Source organism: Trachinotus anak, unplaced genomic scaffold, assembly GCF_046630095.1.
Source record: "Trachinotus anak isolate AG129_WGS33_773 ecotype Australia unplaced genomic scaffold, CSIRO_AGI_Tana_v1 ptg000003l, whole genome shotgun sequence".
NCBI lineage: Eukaryota > Metazoa > Chordata > Actinopteri > Carangiformes > Carangidae > Trachinotus > Trachinotus anak.
In genome coordinates, this window is record NW_027273854.1 from 8,231,087 (window position 1) to 8,252,552 (window position 21,466).

The 21,466-nt window shown below is 39.3% G+C and overlaps 4 protein-coding genes across 6 annotated transcripts; all 4 read right to left on the reverse strand.

The window, feature by feature from the left end:
- Nucleotides 1-1,636: 1,636 nt before the first annotated feature.
- Nucleotides 1,637-9,536, reverse strand: arf2a (ARF GTPase 2a). Of its 2 annotated transcripts, none has more exons than XM_071471616.1 (5): nt 9,396-9,536; nt 5,411-5,568; nt 5,176-5,286; nt 4,914-5,038; nt 1,637-3,728 (listed from the first exon to the last, which is right to left on the reverse strand). In XM_071471616.1, the coding sequence occupies exons 2-5, from the start codon at nt 5,553-5,555 to the stop codon at nt 3,567-3,569; spliced, it is 543 nt and encodes a 180-aa protein (XP_071327717.1). In that variant the 5' UTR covers nt 5,556-5,568; nt 9,396-9,536; the 3' UTR covers nt 1,637-3,566. The 2 variants fall into 2 exon arrangements, with proteins under 2 accessions (XP_071327717.1, XP_071327728.1); XM_071471627.1 differs by having other exon boundaries at nt 5,411-5,565; nt 9,396-9,534.
- Nucleotides 9,537-10,411: 875 nt separating this feature from the next.
- Nucleotides 10,412-11,576, reverse strand: LOC139614394 (complement C1q-like protein 2). Its single transcript, XM_071471605.1, has 3 exons — nt 11,282-11,576; nt 11,041-11,175; nt 10,412-10,922 (listed from the first exon to the last, which is right to left on the reverse strand). Exons 1-3 carry the CDS (start codon nt 11,535-11,537, stop codon nt 10,636-10,638), a joined length of 678 nt encoding a protein of 225 aa, XP_071327706.1. The 5' UTR covers nt 11,538-11,576; the 3' UTR covers nt 10,412-10,635.
- Nucleotides 11,577-13,238: 1,662 nt separating this feature from the next.
- Nucleotides 13,239-16,686, reverse strand: LOC139614403 (coenzyme Q-binding protein COQ10 homolog, mitochondrial). Its single transcript, XM_071471642.1, has 5 exons — nt 16,453-16,686; nt 15,878-16,030; nt 15,264-15,456; nt 14,515-14,616; nt 13,239-13,789 (listed from the first exon to the last, which is right to left on the reverse strand). Exons 1-5 carry the CDS (start codon nt 16,554-16,556, stop codon nt 13,640-13,642), a joined length of 702 nt encoding a protein of 233 aa, XP_071327743.1. The 5' UTR covers nt 16,557-16,686; the 3' UTR covers nt 13,239-13,639.
- Nucleotides 16,687-18,470: 1,784 nt separating this feature from the next.
- On the reverse strand, nt 18,471-20,887 carry hsd17b1 (hydroxysteroid (17-beta) dehydrogenase 1). 2 transcript variants are annotated; one of them, XM_071462789.1, is made up of 6 exons: nt 20,672-20,887; nt 20,214-20,375; nt 19,956-20,135; nt 19,696-19,789; nt 19,394-19,577; nt 18,471-19,248 (listed from the first exon to the last, which is right to left on the reverse strand). In XM_071462789.1, exons 1-6 carry the CDS (start codon nt 20,838-20,840, stop codon nt 19,093-19,095), a joined length of 945 nt encoding a protein of 314 aa, XP_071318890.1. In that variant the 5' UTR covers nt 20,841-20,887; the 3' UTR covers nt 18,471-19,092. The 2 variants fall into 2 exon arrangements, with proteins under 2 accessions (XP_071318890.1, XP_071318900.1); XM_071462799.1 differs by having other exon boundaries at nt 20,608-20,768.
- Nucleotides 20,888-21,466: the final 579 nt, after the last annotated feature.

A 21,466-nucleotide genomic window follows, 5' to 3' on the forward strand; every position in this document is an offset into this window, starting at 1 on the left:
CATGCGTGTTTGCTGCCCTCCAGTGGTCACATTCAGGAGCAGCAACACCATAATTAGATTCTTTGTTTAATTTCTGGCTACCACAGGTATCAATAACAATGTTAATACGTTTCCTATTGTGGAGACCACTCTGGAGATGTTCAAGCCAGTGTCAAGATGGGCATAATAGACTGCTAAAACATTACAATTAATGTAACCTTTTAGGGCTGCAATTAATGAGTATTTTCATTATTAAGATCAAGAAAGTAACTGGCAGAACTGATCATAAAATCATTTCGTAAATAAAGCAGTAATGAAATTAATTGTCTAGTCTATAATTCACAGTTTTAATAGCCTAATATCTTAAATGTAAAACAAAACCGCATAGTTATTTAATTTAAAGTGATATCAAGCAGAGAAAAGCAGCACATTCTTGGAGAGGTTCGAACCACACATTATTTGGTCATTTTTACTTGAGAAATACCTCAAATAATTAACAGAAAATCAAAATAGCTGCCAATTAAATTTCAGCTCATATTCAGCTCTACAACCTTAATATATTTATGTTTGCTCCTCAGATTCCCCCCAATCAGATTCAAAGCCCTCCTTAGGAAAACACATAAAGGCATCTGATATTTAGCTACACAGAGTATCTGATTTGTCTGAGCAGAGCTGTTGGTGATATCAGTGTGTGCGCAAAAAGGGTGTGTCAGCAAACAGGACTCAGCCTGATGTAAAAGGATCTACTGATACAGTCTAGTGTGAAGCTGGTTGGAAACATGCCATCCTTTTTTAAAGCCTGGTGCTCATTGTATATTTATTCATTATTATTATTCATTTGAAGCTTTAAAACTGCAATTAACCTTAAAGAAGCTAATTAAGTCATCATATCAGTAGTCATTATCATATTCTTGTTTCCCTGATGGCACCCTGGAAGGAAACTGAGTGAGAGGAGGAGCTGGCAGAAAATTGCTATTAGAGCTATAGATGCTGGCAGATGAGGCTGATTAAAAAAAAAAAAAAAAAAAAAAATTCTCATGAAGCTCTAAAAAGACATGGAGTCCTGTACAGAACTTTAACATGATTATGGATTTACCACACAAGCATCTCAACCGTCAAGGAGAATACATCCAAACAAAACAAAAACAGAGCTCTGCTGGAAACAATGTTTTGCTGAACAAACATCATATGGTCTGTAAAAAAAAAAAAAAAAAACCTCACAGGACAGATCCACATGGTTCTGAGCCTGCTGATTGACAGGTAACACACTAAGGAAGGTGAAAGTGTCATGTTTGTACATTTTACTGAGCAGGAAAATAAAATCCGAAAGGCAACTCAGAATCTTGACAGCTGTCAGGACTTTGATAAGCACTGAATCCAGCCTATGTGGATTTCTGACAGGAACTGGCTGATATGATCCACACTGTTATGATAATCCACACTATGGTATGACTGCAGACTGTGACTCAACTCCATTAGCATTACACATCACTGTCATGGTCTTTATTTTCAAAATTCAGTTTCCTTTGCGACTGCCCCAAGCAGAGGAATTAAATTGATCATATTCATCACTGTGATGAATGCATTTCTCATATCAACACCCTGATATTCATCTTAGTTAAAAGTTATGCGAATGAGGAGGGCAGTAAAGCAGACGTACAATAGAGATCTCTTTATTATAGTGCATTTATCAGATGTTACAAGATGAGTTTAAAAAAGCATAAAAGGTACTTAAGAAATACATATGCACATACCTTGTTATTTGTACAGAAACGGTCTTGAAATTAAAGCTTCACATCTGAACAACGGTAGGTGGACGATGTCAAGTTAAAATACATTTTCTTACAGAATATTATATACATTTGTATTTCTTGCCGTATACCAGATTATGTAATGCATCTATGAACTCTACGATGTTTAGGAAATACCATAACATGAGGGCAGAGAAAGCCCAAAAGATTAGTTAATTCACTTACTCAAACGTTCCAAGAAAACATCTAAATGTCCAGTTATAGAAAAAAAAAAAAAGAGGGAAAATGAATTTCCCTTTAGAGGTCAGTGTGACATTATGACCTTAAAGTCATCTTCACTCAGTAAGGGGTGTGCACTGTTCAAGATTGTTTTCTTATTAATTGCAGGAGAATTTGGGATAAATGGATGTGGGGGAACTATTCTATTACTGGTTGAACTAACATTCTCACGTGCACATTTTAACTGTCTGCTGGTGTAGAGCAATGGGAAGGGTTATTGTCTATGGGTTCATAGCGAAGGCTGATGGATAAACTGCTGTCTTCACACAAGCCTGTGTTGTGCAAGCTGATGAGGTCGTGCAAACAGCATCAGAGGGACACGATGTAAATAACTCCAGGGGAAGCGCCCTGGATACATGCAGGGGAAACACCATACAGCCTGAAGCTTTCATACAGCAGGCCAGAGCTAACACTTACAGTTCAACTGTACCGTCTATCACAACGCTGACAATTTGGTCAAGAGCGTGTGTGCCCTCTCAGGCGACTTCACGCTCTGCAGGCAAATCCAAAGCTGAACCAAACATCAATTCCTGAATCCTACCAATTGGTCCCGAGAACATTTTACTCGAAAAGACTGCAAGCCCGGCACATCAGCTCATGCTAAAGTAAACCAGGTCATGTGTTCGTCAACAGTAACATAAAACAAACTACAAAATAAAATAGAGGACAGACCGTTACCAAAAAGAACTACATACAAGAGAGAAAATAAGACAGTAAATCAGTAAATAAAAAGCCAGAGTGGGAGCAACTCTTGAAAAACAAAAGGCCTCGTTGTTCCAATGGACTGGATGTAGCTGAAACCCACACAGCACCCAGAGGATATACACGTCCTCCAATGACGCTGTAGATCCACTCAACACACCTCCACATATGTAAACACACACTAAAAACATTTCTTGCCTGTTCCAGACACAGCTATGACGGATCTTTGTCAGTGTCAGGGACTGAAGTGGATTTATAAACTGAAGAAACATCTGGAACAGAGTATGACTACATCCTGACTGTTCACAGGACCTAGAGGATGTGGACTTGAGAATCAACAAGCATCCAGTGTTTGCTGCAACAGTTAAAACTTCAGTTTGCAAAAACTGGATGTCAGGTATTTTATTTTATCGAACATCACAGGTGAATAAACAGTTATCATAAAGGCCTTCATGCCACTCGCAGATGTAAAACAATTTTTTTTTTTTTTTTCAAACAAACATTCTTGACAGATGATACACAGGACTCATCCTGTGTCGTCCTTTTCTTTGTGGAAACCAGTACCTTTGGATGTGCTGACACGGGAGGTGGGAGGAGGTGTTTGAGAGTTAACTGTGTTCAAGGCACGGCAGGGCTGCTCCCACTCGGCTCACACATGCAAGCACACATTCATTCATCCGAAAATACTCATCCAAACACCCATACAGTACACAGATGCAGTGAGGTGGGAGCACTGGCCAAAGGTCCAACTCTTCAGAGGAAAGAGAGGAGTAGAGGAGTGAGCGAGACCAGGACCAGTGCAGTCTCCCATTACACTGCAGACAGAGATGACAGACAGGAGGGGGGAGTGATGGATCATTTTGCGTTTTTCAGCTGGCTTGAAAGCCAGTCCAGACCCTCGTAGAGACCATCTCCACTAGTGGCGCATGTGGCCTGGATATACCAGTTACGGTGGCGCAGGGAGTGCAGGGTCAGTTTGTCTGTGATCTCAGCTGCATTCATGGCATTGGGCAGGTCCTGAAAGGAGAAAACACAACAGTAAATAAATAAATGGAGAAACATTCCCAGTTAAGGTTTGCATTAGATACCTTGCAATCCCCAACTGCTTAATAAATACCATAAGCAGATGACTGATTCAATATATTGGTTCAATGATCTTAGTCACTGTTTTAAAATTGTAATAATGCAACTTTATAAAACTTACAGTCATGACTTATAACAATGACAAAACTGACATTTGCGCAAGCCTGTCTTGTCTATGAATGTGCTGATTGTAACTTTTTACAATTCTAAAGTTAAGTTATCAGTATCTGTACACTTTATTAATTCAGGTGAGAGCTGATCACACTCACACCTGGGCCCTGTTCTTTAAATGTGGTTTGACTAACCCAGGCCTGTTCATTCTCATCTAGCTCATTTGAGAGTCATCTAGCTCACTTCTGAGAGTTGAAATCATGACCAGCCTTCATATGACTGGCTGAGTGCTGAACCTGTGTGACTGCGGTTACATGAGCTGGGTGTGATGTAAGCCTCCCAGCATGATACAGGGTCACTAGATTCATGCATAAAAGTCTTTATGCGTCTCCCTGCAGTGTTACTGTTGCTGCTGGTGTCATTTCATTCTACACTGTGCTCCACCATGTCTCCAGTTTCCACTCTTCCATAGTTGTTACACAACTAGTTATTATAAGTAGAAAAGATTAGACTGTGAGTGATGTTGTATACACAATTAAGCAGCTTTAATTTACTTCTATTTTCTAAACTTATTCTAAATTAAAATTAGTGTTTCAACCCACATAAATATAATTTCTGCTTATGATACAAGTGTAGTTCATATATTTCAGTGCTCAAATGAAAAATTGCAAAAATTACATAAAAAGTTAAATGACAAGTTTTCAGGTTCTATCTTTTCAGAGATGTGACCGCTCAATATCTGGTCAGTTAAGTTTAAGGGTTGGTTCTTTTTATTATTATGTTGCGTTATCATATATAGATATTTATTCTTATCTACAATTTATCATACATAGAAGTCATTTGTTTTTACAAATGGGTTCATATATAGCAGTTTTCTTTGATCCTACCCATCATCATGGTAGTGGGCCAATCTCCTGTTCAGTAGTCACTGGTTGACTAGAGATGGGTGCCAAGTGCCAAGTTCCACTAAAGATGCTTGTTTTTTTAATAGCAGTTACACAAATGTACCTGTTTGTTGGCAAACACAAGCAGCACGGCATCCCTCAGCTCGTCCTCAGCCAGCATTCGCATCAGCTCCTCCTTCGCCTCACCGACTCGTTCCCTGTCGTTACTGTCTACTACGAAGATAAGGCCTGAAAATAGAAAACAGGAAACATGGAGGCGAGGTTTGTGTAAGAGGTCTCATGTGTAATGGTGGATCCAACCAACAATGGGCTAATTGTTGTGCAACAGACTTTGAGAGATGTGAAAACATCAGGATGCCTCTCACCTTGTGTGTTTTGGAAGTAATGCCTCCAGAGTGGCCTGATCTTGTCCTGACCACCGACATCCCACACTGTAAAACTGATGTTCTTGAATTCTACCGTCTCAACATTAAAACCTGCAGATGAAGGAGAAAAAAACAAAGAGACAGACAAAAGTTAAAAAATGTCTTAGTTTTTTCACCAGTATCAAGGTACCACTCACTATGGGTTAAGCTCACAACGATGCAGGACAGGACTCACCGATAGTAGGGATTGTGGTAACAATTTCTCCAAGTTTGAGCTTGTACAGGATGGTGGTCTTTCCCGCAGCATCCAGTCCTACCATCAAGATCCTCATCTCTTTCTTGCCAAACAACCCTTTAAACAGGCTTGCAAAATTCCCCATCTTGGCTCACCTGCTGAACGAAAAGGATATCAAGTGTCTCTAAAAATGCTGCGTAACACTACAATGACACAGAGATTAACAAAGTGCTTATGCTTTCGAAGCTGATGTTGTTGTCTGTCTGTAACATTACTACAGACAGCACTTAACACCTCCTCAACACCACTCCTTCAAAACCAAATGTGTATGTGCACATTGACCATCATGACCGTAAAAAGCTCTTCTGCTATTTCTCACGTTCCTCTTAGTCCTTTTATAGAAAAAATAAAAAGGCCATTAACAGATGGTAACAAGCTGGTGACGGTAAACAAGACAAATTATGATACTGATATTGATCAAACATCAAAGTAGGAGTGAGTCAGCCACTTGGGCAGTGTAAAGTCACTTGATTTAGCTTCATTTTGTCAAGCTATTATGACCTACTCGGCTAATTATACCCCTGTAACAGGTCAGCCTGTGAGGCACTAGCCTCCAGTGTTAATTCCATATACATAACTTAAAATACCACAAAACAGCATCCACATACATGTTATTATATTACAGAAATTAATGACCTAGTGTAGTTTCAATTTCAATTAGAATCAGCTTTCCTGTGTGCTCACTCTCTACCTCTTCTTTTGAAGATGTTGTCAGTGCCATAAAAAAAGCAAATGTCAATATTGTAATATCTTTAAGTGAAATTCCAATTTCTGATTGACAGTCATCACAGGCAGGAGGTCATGAACATCTGCTGATTATTTTGTCAATAAATTAACTGTATGGTCTATAAGCCAGCAGACGACAGACAACGGTGAAAGATGGCCATCAACAGTTCCTTACACCCAATGCGATGTAATTAAATCTTCTTTTGTCTGGCCAACAGTCCAAAATCCGAAGAGAATCAGTTTATTATAATGTAACACAGGCAGTAAATTCACACATTTATATTGATTCATGGACTTAACATTACAGCTCTACTTGAAAAATAATCCAATTTCTGTCTAAATCCTGCATCCTTGCTAGTGTTACTACACATCATGACAGGAAAATTACAGCAAGCATAAACAATCAATGAGGTCCAGGAGTAATGTAGCGATCAATTCACTCTAAATCGTATTTCTGTTGCGTTTTCCTTGTCCTCCACTCCGATTTATACTCCAGCCATTTTAAGGTAGTTGACAAGTGGAGACAAGGTCCCCCAGCTTCTTCTGCTGAGTCTGTACAGGTGGCGAGTGCAGTAGAGATAAGCACCAGTAAATTAAAAAAACAAAACAAAGCACCACAAGAAGGCCTCTGGCACTGTTGGATTCTGGACAACTGCATCTATTGTCAGTAAAGAAATTGATATCACTGCTTCGTCTCAGCAGACTTCTGTTTGGATGATTGTTGGCTGACAATGCAAAATGTCCAGTCTAGAAAAAAAGCCCTTTTGTTCCTTTTCTGAGGAACTGGCACCAAGACCTGCTGTTCACTATTTTTGCTTTAGACAGTTGCAAATTCTCATACTATAACAGCAATGTTGAAATCACAATACATTGTCTGCTATAGAGCTGCAACTCATACTTAAAATGTTAACTCATCTTCTAATTATTTCCTCTATTAATCTATTACATTTTCCTCATTCTACTTGACTCATTTTTTGATATACAATATCTTGCAAAGCTTAGAGGAAAGATTGAAAAAAAAGTTCATAACTTTGTGTAGAAGAGATTTTTTTTTTTTTTGGTATTCCTATCCTGATAATCACTTTGTAATACAGTACCTCTGATTTATCTTACCACCCTTTGTGGGGGTCAAAAATGACAAGCTGGGAACCACTGATTCAAACAGTTTATCAAAATAATTTCAGATTCAGTCAAAAAATGTTTTAAAAAAAGATCCATTTATCAACTGATCAATTTTAGTCCACTGTAGGTAATAGCAACCATGTTGTTAAATCCTCAGGGATAAAACAGGCAAAGTAGCTTTAATCCGGCTATACAGCTGCTGAAGGGCTGGTTGTGTGAATACTGACTGTTGGGGGGAACTCCATTATGCAGTATTTCAAAATACCTTCACAGCAACAGTAAGTACTTGTGACCAGCAGCTGAGGCGGATCATATGGCAGGCATGCTGCAAAGCCAATTAATACAAAGCAGTGGCAAAATAATGTTTCCATTAAATAACCAGACATAAATAGAGACCATTTTGTTTTTATGATTGTTAATGTAAACAGCAGCAAATTATCATTTCAAAAGTCCACCCATAGATTAAACGGGGGCAAAATAAACTACATTATAGTCTTGAGCCTCATAATCGATTTAAGAATTTAAGAGAACAAAGTCAGTCATGTGCCAAAAAAGCAAAACAAAACAAAAAGCACTACTGTAGTTCCTAGTTCTTAAATAACGCTCGCAAACCTCAGTGAAACTGGTGGTAGATGGACCAGAGTAGACCATGTTCAACAAAACCAATTCTCAGTGGTGTTGTATAAGTATTTAGTTTTACTAGCTAATAAAAGCTCCCACCAACTCCATTATTCTTAGATTGTGCGAAAGACAAGTGCAGTTCAGAAGCTGGTTGTTTTTGTCCAACAAATTTAGAATGAGATATATCAAGTGGTTTCATGACAAACCATGGATATAACATTGTGTTTTTATATATCTAAAATATTCCCAAACAAAAGTTAACATCTGTGGATGGGAAGTAGTTAGATCAGAAAATAATACTCAAGGGAAGCATCAAAATTGGGATTTGTTCTATCAATTTGAAATGGGAAAAGATAAATATGGATCTCAAAGTTTTCCTGCTTTTCTCCGTTTCATATAACCATAAATAGAACATCTCTGGACTTTGGACTGACAGGACAAAACAATTATTTTTCAATATTTTGACATGTGTATGATTAGGTGATTAAATAATAGATTAACTGATGATTCCAATAAACATTACTTGCATCCCTAGAACCATGCAAAGTGCATAAGCTTGGTGTTGCTTATTTTTTACCAGTATATGAGCAAGAATCAATTTCTGTACTGATAAAATCCTAATGAAGACATATTTCATTATGCTAACCACAACTAGGATGAGGGTTAGCATCCAGCCCCTCAGACGTACGAGGAAGTCCTGCTAAGTAAATGCTCCTTTAAGTAAACAGGAATGACGGGTTTCTGTGCACTCAACAGGACACAAGAAGATTTAAAATAGTACTTGAGAATTAGTATTAGAAGTCTTGGGTTTTATCCTGACGAGATCAGTTTTTGAAAATATAGTTGGTGGTCCATGCAAAAGGTAAATGTAATGCGCAAATAGAGCAGATAAAGCATCTGTCTATCTTTGGGCAGACGTCTGTGATGCTAAATGACAAATATTTAATTTAAAAAAGACACCAAGTATTTTGCAGTGCCTTCGGTTATGGATACACTTGGCTCGTATTGTACTTCTAACACCCATTAAGACCAAATATTAGGTTTTTCAAATCGCTTTACCCTAAATTCTAACAACACTTAAGTCCTTTAAATGCTGTTTCAACAGATAATCTTCGGCTAGCTTGCAGGTGGAAAGCTAGCATAGCCTAGCTTTGTTTTCGGAATCACCGCCCACATTAGCTTATTAAATCTTAGCAGTAGCCCCATACGTAGACAGGTTACAACGGCTGATAAATCCACTGGTTGTTTCTTGAGAAGAGATTAAGCGACCAAATGCTGAGAACTTCTTAAGGTAAACTGCTAAGGAAACAGCTAACGACCTCAACTTCAAGCTTCCACGATTTACAGCCACCTGCAAACACGACAACGTTAACAGGCTCACTGTATCTCCCTTATTTAAAATGTGAATTACATCAATGAGACCCGGATAATAAAAGTTTTAATACTATGTTTGTACCTTTGCTTCTCGATCCTTCTTCGCTTCTCTTGTTCAACAACAAAATGGCGTTTTCCGGTGTCGTCGTCGTCGTCTTCTTCTTCTTCGTCATCATCCGGCTCCTCGTCTTCTTCTTGGTGTTTTTAAGACGCTCGCAAACACTGAAATAGCGCACTACCGCCATCAAACGGTATGGAGGACGGATCGGACTCCTAACCTTGTAATGGTGAATGAATTGTATGGGACGCGGGTAGGACCAAAAGGCCTAATTTGGCATCCGCATTAATACGTCAAATTTGCACATTTTAAAACTACAGAAAATACTCATGAAAATACCGCGAACGCAGAAAATACCTAAGTCTTAAAGCGTCATTTTGAACCTCTTATAATATTGATTTAAGGTGACATCATTGACATCTGTATTTTTCGTAAGTTAGTGGTAACTGTTTGGGAAATAAAATGTAATGTGTATACAGAATTATACTTGACAAATTTAATGTGTTGTGTTCATCTAAAAAAGAAAAAAGAAAGAATGTAGGGTATCTACTGCAAGCCATTGATTTAAATGTAAACTGTTTAAGCTCCTTTCTTATTACTGAAAATATTTTTGGTGCAGTCAAAGCATATTTTTTTTTAAATAATTGTGAAGTGAATCATATTTTACATTGTGACTATTATTTTATGAAATCTAATTTTACTTTTGTCCCTTCATTAAATCCATGCGTGTATCTTTTTTTTTTTTCAGTGCAGTGCAGTTTCAGTGCAAAAATTCAGCAACTGTTATCCATATCACGGGACTTTAAGGTCCACACATAGACAGGTGAAATTTAACACCTCATTCTAAACTGCCTCATGGGATTACATGACAACCTAGGTATGCTTTTTGCCTTTACAAGCAATATTCAGTTTTTATTCTTTTATTACAGATGTTTCGTCTAAGCCAAATGACTTTTAGTAAGCTGCTAAACCTGGCCAAAGTGTTGTGCCCAAGGGTAGAATAATCATATCTGTGTATGCATGGAAAACAATATTGCAGATATTGTAGCGTGACATTTATTTTGATACCCAGATGTGATTAATACAGCAGCACATCTCAGAAAATGTACATCTCCCAATTTGCTGTTTGTTCAGCTAAATACATACATAGCAGATGAACACAGATTCCACTTCCTAAACCACTAGTTATCAGGACAAATACAGTGATATATTTCTTTTACAGTAGAAGCATGAAGAGCCACACAGACCTGAAATGTTGTTTAAATTACAAGATGAAGAGCAGAAAACCACCGAAGGTGTTGTAGTTCATGGAATCATCATAGACGATCCTGTTTGCCTGGAGCTCTACATACACATTGTCTCCCACCTCGAGGGGGATGACCACGGCGTTGCTGCCCATGTCGTTGCTGTCAGACCCTGAGGTGTCCCAGACAGAGATCAGCCTTTGACCGTTCTTCATGAGGCTCACAACAGAGTTGGGAGTAGGACTTAAGTTGTTGAACATTGAGAATCGAAAGAAGTACATTCCTTTGACCATTGCTGTGAAAATGCCTGACAAAATAAGGAGAACAAAAACAGATTTACGTTTCATGGGTTCTTCACTTATTTGGGTTTTCTCATTCTCTCTCTCTCTCTCTCTCTCTCTCTTTCTCTCCATAGGATACACTACCTGTTGAAGGATTGTAGCTATTGCCAGTGTTTGAGAAGACCCTCGTGTACTTCAGAGCGGTAGCAGTGGTGAAAGGTCCAATGTTTCCAGTGCCAGATTCCCTGAGAGCTGCAGAAAAGGCCACCTGAGCTGCGCCTGAGAACATTACATTACCACAAACACATGACAGGTAAGAATCAAATTAAAGTAGAGGAATTATATCCCATTATTGTGTCCCATAAAACAATTTGCTTTATGTCACCTCCAGTAAGGCTCCGTAACTCCAGGACTTCCTTTTCAGTGTGTTGTAACTTGGCCTCCAGGAGTGTTATTTTTTCTGCCATGTTTGTGATTTTCTCCTCCACTGTTCCCAGGTTTTGGGTAATGGAGGTGAGGGAGTAGATTTCACAGCAGCTGGATAATCCTCTGCACTGCTGGACTTTTTCATTGTTTTCATTAACTTGCATTTCACAGAGACAGCAGCTGAGCGCAAGAATCAGGACTGCAATCTTCTTCATCCTTGTGGTTTGGAATCTCAGTCTCTATGATTTCTTTCTCTGCTTCCTCTCTCCTTTTATACTTTATCTCACCTTGTGCAGAACCAGAAATTCCAGTTTTAGGAAATGCCCATACTCCACCCTCTTATTGAGGTCTTAGTTGACAGAAGGTCAAAAGTGGGAAAACAGAAATGTCAAATAAGTGATTAATGATAACCACACATTTTTGTCAATATTTAGCAAAGCCCTTAATAAACTTTGTCTGAAGTGATAAAACATTAACATCTGCTTCAGACAGGCATTGTTTGAGAAATCTTTCAGCAAGCTTAAGTGACATCTCTATCAGATTGAAAAGAAAGTAAACAGCTTTACTTTAGTTTTCAATGCCTTAAACGTCTTTTTTTCCTCTATTATTCAAGTCTATCTTGACAGTTATTGTTAATAGTCATTAAAATATTCTTTCCATTTTCTGAGAATTACTTAAAACAAATTTGTGCTTGTTAAGGCACACTTGTTTATTCATGTAATAAATCATTTAAGTCATTAAGATTGAAGTCACTGATTTCCTACATGAAAACCAATAAAAACTCTGCTTCGAACACCAGTGACTCTTCAACTCTGGACCAATAGTGACTCTGCCTCAAATACACTGTATACCACGCTGTTTATTGTAGTTTATATTATGAAATACATTGTCTACTATCTCTAATATGCCTAACACCATATCTTTGAACTGTGTTAGCTCGTTAGATTCATATTTTCATGCAGATTTACTTTGTTCCTCCAGATGGGGAAGCATAAAAGCGAACCAGGGACAACTTTGTGGTAATGACTGTGGTAAAAGCAATTGGTTTTGTACTTGTAGTTTGTTCTCTGTGCTGTTAGAACGGTCATGGGCAAAATCACCACCACCTTTGCTTTTGGAGGTTTCTCAAAATGTAAACAGACCATGACGTACATTAATCACTGTAAATAAAAAACCCCAGCTGTGTTAAGCTCTAAGCATTCTAGACATTGATCAATAAATAGGGTAATAATTTCTCATGTCATGATTGGTTGCACTCCTATCATAGTTATATCATGTTGGGGATTATGTGAATATTTCTGAGTGAGAGTGACTGTAATGCAGCTGGAAAGACCGCGATTTTAAAACCAGTTACAGATTAATCAATATATTTTAAAATTGAAAAGTAGCACGTACAAGTCTGTGAAATAGTGAAGGAGTGGACTACACTGAATAAAATGTATAACTTCTAACTTACTGGCTCTTTTCTATACACCAGCACAGGTGAAGACTGCTACATAGGAATGCACTTAACATAGAGTGAACAAACTCAGAGGTGACTCTGATCAGTTGTTCTGGAGCAGAAACCTCTGGTTTTTCCCATCTCAGATTTAGTTAACTCAGAGTTCAAGGTTAGAGTCAGAGTTTGTTAAATCTACTTCCCAGAACAGGGCCGTCATCGGAGGGGAAATATTGACTGTAGCTTCAGGTGACTGGTATTCTGCTGCTTATACAACTGCTTCTGGAGACACATGCTATTTTCCCACATCCCTCCCCAGACACAACAAGGAGTAGTTTCCGATGAAACCCACTACACTGGAAATACTCTGTCTTGCCCCATTGTTGTTGTCCATTGCAAAATTCTTTCGAAAAAGAAAAAACTAAAACAGTATATTAAATAAAAGGCAATTAACGATGCCTGGACAGATGTTTACCAAACTATAAGAGCTTTTTTATTCCACTGACAGAAGTAATGCTGGACAAGAAAAAGCTCTTAGATGTTACAGCACTGAGCAGGAGTCATTTGGCTGTACACTATCCCAGAATTTTACAAAGTAAACAAAATGATAATTGGAAACAATGCATTTATTCCTAACTGTAAAATAAATATATATATTTATATATACAAGAAGGTAAATAAATTAGTTTGTGGCTTATAAATAAATAGTTTTTAGTATATTTCCTGTGCATGTCAACTCAAGAATATGATATGAGTGAGTCCAAAAAGAAGATCCAGTCTCCTGTGTGAGTGTTGACAGTAGGTGCGAGTGGCAGGCTGGCAGGGTTTGGTGGAAGGTCTGAGTGGACACGGATGGAGGGGGAGGTCAAAAGGGTTGCCTCATGTAGACCGCCTCCTTGGTGACACCTGCTGGCTCCTGTAAAGTGTTGCTGCCCGAGACTCAAAGGCACTGACCATCTGCTTCACCACTTCATCAAAGAACACGCTGGCCAGCTGAGAGTGCAGAACGGACTTGAACTCAAATGACACCTGCAGAGGATACAGGAGGGGGACAAACATGTTGGCTAACTGTTTGCTAGACTCTGTAAATTCACTTGTGAGTTAAACAGATTTCTTGTAAGTATCTGACTATAAAGCTACATCTCTGTCAGTTCTCTGGTTTCTTTAAAAACATTTTTTTTTTCCAGAGGTGAAAACTGCAGATCATTACCAAAATCCCAACCCAAGACATCTTTGGCTGAGTTAAAAGTCATTTTTTAACAGTCAGACTTTACTTTATTTTACTTTAACATTCACTGATAATCAGCCACACAGTGTCCCTTACTTAAGGTGTTCCCCTGAAATCTAACCACTTCCTGGCTGACCCTGAGGTAATCTGAGCCAACATGAAGGTTTAACTCTTGTCAGCAACTCATTAACCCTGTTCCCTGCCCTGACAACTATTTCAGACCTCCAGGAACACCAGCATGCTACTCAAGGCTAAATTTAGAGCATAATGAGACTTCCTTTCAGTTGGTAATCCACTCACAACAGTACAGAAGCGAAGGCTTGAAATTAGTCTGTCCTTAAGCATGCGATCTAATCTGGTTTGCTAATTTCATGGACTTGCAGTCACTGCTGTTTTATCCCTGTCATTCTTATTACTCCACTTTTCCCCATCTCTCCATATCTCAGATTACTATGGGTGCTGCAAAGACCCGATTCCCATGTGGCTCTCATGGTCAGATATAGTAATTTTAATCTTATGCACTTACATAAAAATCCACTTTGCAGGAGTCTGGTAGGTCTTTGGCTCCAGGGGCAAACCTCCATATTGTTTCAAGATGGCTGAATAGGGATCCATCAGTACACACAGCCTGTTTCAAAACAAATAACCAGTTTTCACTGATTGTCAAAAGGCAGCTTTGGGGTAGACCACAATCAAGAATAAGGAGAAGTAATCTACTGATGAAAACTGACATTATATGTACAATATTGTGTATAATAGACGAATAGAAGAAATAGACATTTGTAATGTGAAATAGGATGCTGTGGCAGGACCAACAGGAAGCCACTACAGCTGAGAGATGCCAGTGTGAAAGCTGCAGTTCCTGCTCATGCTGCTTCTGAGAAAACTTCCACTGCACTGATGTCACTAAGACAATGCTACGACTTTTTTATTCAATGCAAATTCCAGCTATTTTTCCTTGAACGTTTTCACAAATTCCATTTTTAATATGTGTCTTGGTGGTGATCTTAAGATTCATCCACTTGATAAAAATTCCCAGCTGCAGATTACTTGAATTTGGAGGAATGAGGAAAGTAATAAACATACATCCAAGTGTGAAAATGGAGAGAAGAGACTCTGCAGCACAAGGGGGCTGCTCACTGTTTGAAAATTTGGAAACTTATATTTTGTAGATTTTCAGCATGTAAAAGAAATGAGTAGTACAGTGTTTGAGAAAATTATGAAGGTACTGTATTTGTAATGCCTGTGTCTGGATCTACAAAGACCATGACTTACTCTGACTTGGTGGTTTGGGACGAGCGTGACCTCAGAGGTGTAGCGCTCCACAATGGGGGGGAAACCTATTTCTAGCACCGCCCGGACATCACCATTTTGTCCCTTCATCACCTGAGACTTCTTACACCAGGGAACAAAGTGTTGGTACTGGTCCACACTGGCCACCACCTTGTACATCTGCTCTGGAGTATACCTGAGCACACAGTATCATGCAGACAAAAGCACATCCAATAAGATGATATGGTCATGTTAATACAGAGTTGTGAGTTTCATTCTAAAATTTTTTACATGTTTTTTAGTTTAATATTTATTAAAGCTCTATTTTCAGAGCTTCTTAAGTGAAATTAATATATAATGCTTTCAAATGGGGCTGCAACTACCAATTATTTTCACAAAAAAATAATTTTCTCAATCAATCGATTAATTGTTTTGTCTATAAATTCTAAGAAAATACTGAAAATGATATGCATAATTTCCCAGAGTCCAAGATGATGTCTTCAAATTGCTCAGTTTGTCCAACTAAATGAGGATGTGACCTGTTTGATCTGAATGTTTCTGCGAGTTACTGTCTTCTTATTGCAGTTGTTTCTCACATATTATATCAGGGTGCTCACCCTAATGTCCGGCACTCGGTGTACTCCATCCTGCGGGTGCTGATAGGAACAGCCAAGTTGATGAAGCTGCGGGTGGGGATGCAGATGGAGGTGTTGGGGCAGAGGGGAAGGCTGGTCCTCCTCACTGCCAGGGCCCCACAGGAGCCCAAATGTCTGAGGGGGAGGAAATTGTACATACAGTATGGGAACACATTAATGAACTGAGCCCAGGTTTACAAAACAGATCCTGAACCAGTTTGATTTTTTCCCTCTGCATTTAGTCTGTTAGCTTACCCAGTGTGTATGTTGTATTCATACTGTTAGAATTTATGACCGTCAAGATTTTTTTTTGAACGCAACAAAACAAAAGTCCCTCGGCTGTTAAGTGTGTCTGCCAAGTGTTGCGTTCATGCACCTTTCTCAAACACTGAATTGAGTCTAAAATTAAAATAATTCCATTTCAAGAAAATGACGATTCAAATGAATAACAAGAGCTACATTTATAAAAACTGTATCTAAACAAGTGCACTTGAACTTTTACTTCGTGTTCCGCATACCTGGTCACAGTCCTGCGGGGAAGTCCCGCTGTGACTCACCTGAAATGTGCTCTTTTAGCGTTTTCTCGCACAAGTGTCGAGGAGCGGGCTTCAGACATTTCCAGCAGCGCCTTGAAGAGGAGCGGTGTCGTTTTGTTGGCCATTGTGAAGTGTATACACAAAAAAAAAAAAAAAAAAAATACAAAGTTCTTTGAAGATAGGACAGTTTTCACCTCAACAGCAGCAGCAGCGACAACAGCGACCCGTCTTTGTTCTGACTGAACGAGTCGCTGCACTTGACCATTGAGGACAGTAGTGACGTAACAGGAGGCGCAATGGCTCTGGCCAATCAAAGACAAGGGTTCATACAGTCTAAAAGTTGGGACTGATCAGTTATCTGTGGTGGAACAGGTCGCAAATTCGACAAAGGAATGAATGAAATTGATTTATGGGACTCTTGCGCTGATTTGATTAAATGTTTCACTCTTACCACAAGATATAAATGAAAAGGATAAAGGAATGATAATAAATAATGAAGGAAAGACAGATTTGTTTACTTATTGTGGACAAAGTGGGCACATATGAATCATTTGTGATTGAATCAAAGCACATGTCGTTTGAGAGGTTTCTGTGAGCAAGCCAAAGTATACATGAGAGTGTGTAGTGAGGGCTGAGTCCAGCAAACACACCTTGTGCACATGATCAACCTGGACTTTGACGCTACACTGGAATGAAGGTCATCACCTGCACTCAAATTAACTGTAGTAATGTTCAATGCAGGATCACAAAACAGCAGCACTCTAATTCTTAGACTGAATTAAAATGTTTAAATTATGATTATAGAAAGGTTAAGTTTAATATTAGTATCCTGAATTTTATAACAGCCTTTACTTACTCTTATTATACTGATCTGCATGATAATACAAGCCCTAAGAGGCTGAAACCTCTAAGTGCTGCTGTGTTAAGTGGCTGTGTGGTAACACAGTCAGAACTGGTAGTGCAGGATCCATTTCAGGATCTTCAGCCTGGAATTAGGGCACCTGATCATGGAGGGATTTCAGAACCTCAGTTAATTCTATCAAAGATAGGCCGGAAACGTAACTCGTCGATGTGCAGACAAGATAACCTGTGTCAGGTTATAAGAGAACGTACTTGAGGGCTTAACAGCCGTAGACTGAGCCAAAAGTTACACAGGGAAAGGGTACTGTTCCAGCTGGCGCTCGGTCAGGCTCTGATCCCTGAACCTTACACAGTTCAGGGATTCAGTTAAAAGCCCCACTGAAACTGGATAAAGTCCTCCTTACAACTTACTCACAAAAATAAAGAAATATCTAAAACACATTTCTTAACTTTCCATTGATTTTACATGATCTCTTATAGATATCTATTGAAAAAGAAATCTACTATAGGTCATTCTCCATTTCCCAAGTCCTTAATCACAGTATTTCTGTTAGATTCTTATTTGTCTTTCCAGGACATTCAGTAAATTCACTGAACTATCCCACACTGGTTTCATGAAGTCACTTGATGTAAGTGGTGTGTGATGACATCATAGTCTGCGTTTCCAGTTCACTTGCTTTTTAACAGATGTATTAATCATTGACAGGTCTTCATTTAAGCGATCAATGAATATAACTGTATGTCTAGATTTAAAATACCTACCAGAGTGTACAAAACAGCAAGATATCAATATATAAGATCACTTTTGTCAAGCAAACCTGTGTGACAAAGACCCACAAGGGTCATTTCAAGGATTAAAAATATATATGAACACATATCAAACCCATAGCAGAATCTATTCAGCATAGTATAAACGTGGCCATTGTTTGTTCCAGTATGTACACAGGACAGAAAATCCACTTGTAGGTGAGAGGACATTTTCAAACTCAACCAGCTGTTTGAAGGCAAACAGGATTTTTACCCTCCTTAAAAAAAGTTTTGTCTGTTTCAACCACATACTACATTTCCTCATTGTTATGTAGTTCCACATATTTTTTGACATATACATACCTCTACTATTTAGTATTCACTTTCCCTTCCCAGAGAAAGTTAACATAAACACCTGTACAGGACAATAGTTCATTTTAAGTACTTTATTCATTTATGACTAAATGGGAAATTTAGGGCATAAGGTAAAGCCAACAACAGAAAAGAAGGACAACATTGAGTACCATTCATTCATACAAAAATCTGTGGAGAAACACCTGGGAGCTTGATTTTTTTTAAAATGTCATGCTTTGGAGCAAGGAAGTTGTCCCTGTCTGCTAAAAATAGCCAGTCACATATTACATATGTAAACTTCAACAATGAGTCCAGAAACATCCCAGTGAAAATATGCCCACCACTGAGTGTAAGAACACTATCAAACGTCTGGAATGCAAAAGCTGCTGTATCACTCAAAACATAAAACATAATCCCTATCAAATATTTCTCCATTTTTATACTTTTTCGTGATAAGGAATGTAACTTCTGATAAGTGAAATAAAAAATAGAGACATGAAGTTACTCCCTTGTGGGAGCTCTACACACAAAACTCTGAACTCACTGCCCTTTATAGCTGAGCAACAGCAGTCAGTCAGAGGGCATCAACTTTACCCTGAAAATCTAAACTAAAACAGCAAAATATTAACCTCTGCACATAAAGTAGATGAAGACAAAGACTGTGCATGAAGTGGAGGCTTGCAAGTGCAAAAGTGGAAGTTATTGTTCCTCAGCTGAGAAGATTATTTTACTCATAGCACGGATGCACTGCGAGCCATCTGGCTCTGTGATCTTCAGTTGGGTGAGAGGTGGAACGACACCACTGGTGAAGTATCTGAATGCAGGGCTGGGTGACTGGATGGCATCTAGAAATACCTTGGAGACAAAAATAAACACAACAGTGACATTTAGAGATGCTCTTATACTGTCACACTGAATTTTATATATTATTTATGTTGTGATAAACTCATCAATACATTTTACTACTGCAGTTATGATCTGCTGTCAATGTACAACATACCTTTACAATGTCCTCAGTGTCCTGTGCTGCATTTTGGAAAACTGAGCCACAGTGATGCAGGTATTTTTCATAGAGGCTGAGTGTGCGGGTATCAACCTGTTGGTGAGTTGTATCCCCAAGCTCCGCCTTCTGCAGGTTGAGCAGGAAGTCAGTGTTGACTGGACCACACTCAATGAGACTCACATTGCAGGATGAAGCATCAAATCAATAGTCGCTCCCCATCAACAATAAAAATTAATAAACCATACACAGCCAATAGCACTAAACTCAGGGAGCAAGATGCAGCAAGCTTCAAAACTCACTGGATATTGAAGTGTTGCAGGAGGACAGCCAGACTCTCACATGCTCCCTCAATTGCAAATTTACTGGCACAGTACACCTCATTAAAAGGGAGACCTGTGAGAACACAGAAAGCACTGAGATGGGTTATTTTGGCAATGTCATGCATGGCAGCAAGTCTTACCAAGGTTTGTTTACATGATTTCTATCAAATCATTACAGAAACTGCACATGTGGAATGCTGTTGACATTCAGAGACTCCTCCACCGTTTGCTTGTCTCACCGTGAAGCCCCCCGGTGCTGCCAGTGACCAGAATGCGGCCCTGGCTCTCAGCCTTCATCTCTGGTAGGAAGGCCTGAATGGTCTGGATGGTACCTAAGAGGTTGACCTCCAGAATGTGCCTCATGGAGTCCAAGGACTGCAGCTCCAGCGGCCCCATCCAACCCACACCAGCATTACACACTGTAAGTTGTGAGGATAAAGCTCATTAACGTACAGAAATTGCAATCTTCCTAACAACACACAGACACTTAGGCATACCCAGAATGTCCACACGCTTCTCCACAACCTTGTCCCTTGCATCAAGAATGGACTGTCGGTCAGTCACGTCCATTTGGAGAATGTCCAAGGTGTCCTTGTGCAGGCCTTTCACGCACTCTAAAAGACGCTCCTTCTTGGCCAGGTTCCTCATTGTGGCATAGACTAAACACAATCGATCATGTCAACATGGACCAGAATCTCAAAGGAATATTTCCAACATCATGTGGAATCTGTGCATGCACAATGACCTGAAGCTGCTGTGAGAGCAAAGGAAAGCCCTACCTGGCATTAGTGTGCTGTTTCTAATAAAGTGCTTGATGAGTGTATAGCATTACATACTATTATACAGTGTCTCCGTGGAGTTAAAACCACAGATTAACCACAGATCCCTTACCCAGTGCAAGCTCTCTCGGAAATACAACAAAAGTCCATCATTGTGTGTAGATGTGGGCTGTTACCTTTGAATGTTTTGTCGGGGTCAGATGCTATCCGGACAGCCAGGCTGAGACCGATTCCCGAGGAGCAGCCTGTGATCAGCACCACCTTCTTGTCCATGGAGCCCGACTCACCAGTGTTACGCTTCAGTAGAGAGCAGCTGGAGCGAAGTGAGGAAGACGCCTTTGACATGGGCCAGACAATGAGGTGGTGGCATGTGAAAGCTCTTCTTTTCAGTGTTCGCACATCTTTTGCTATCACAAGGCCAGTTTTTTCTAAACATCTGTCTGTTATCAGCCAGGTGGTATCCTCCCATTTTTCCCATGTCCTTGTTAGTGTGGTGTGATCTTTTTTTCCCTATGGATGCATGGGAAACATTCCCCTAATTGCGTGAAGCTTTTTTATATTTGATAGTGTAAATTAAATGTATTGTGAAGGTGTATATTCTAGACTTGCTGCTGCTCTGAGACAATCATGACCTTCTTTCTTTCAGTGAAATGTAGCTTCTAAGAAAAATAAAAACCTGGTACACTGCCCACTCACATTCTCCCTAGAATTGCACCACTGACATGAGCACCAGATGGCAGCAAAAAATCAAAACATCAGTCCTGTACTAGGTCATGAAAGTCATCTTGACCTCAGAGTGCTCCATTGACAATATCAAGACAATGAAGCCGAGAACAGCCAGCAAGGAGCACAATGGTTTTGAGAAGGGGTCAAGGAGGGAAATCACTGTGTTGCTCACAAAAGATTTCTGATTTTGCAGACCTTTTCCCAGGCTTGTGGTGAGGGAAATTATTTTAGGCAACAGAGGCTCA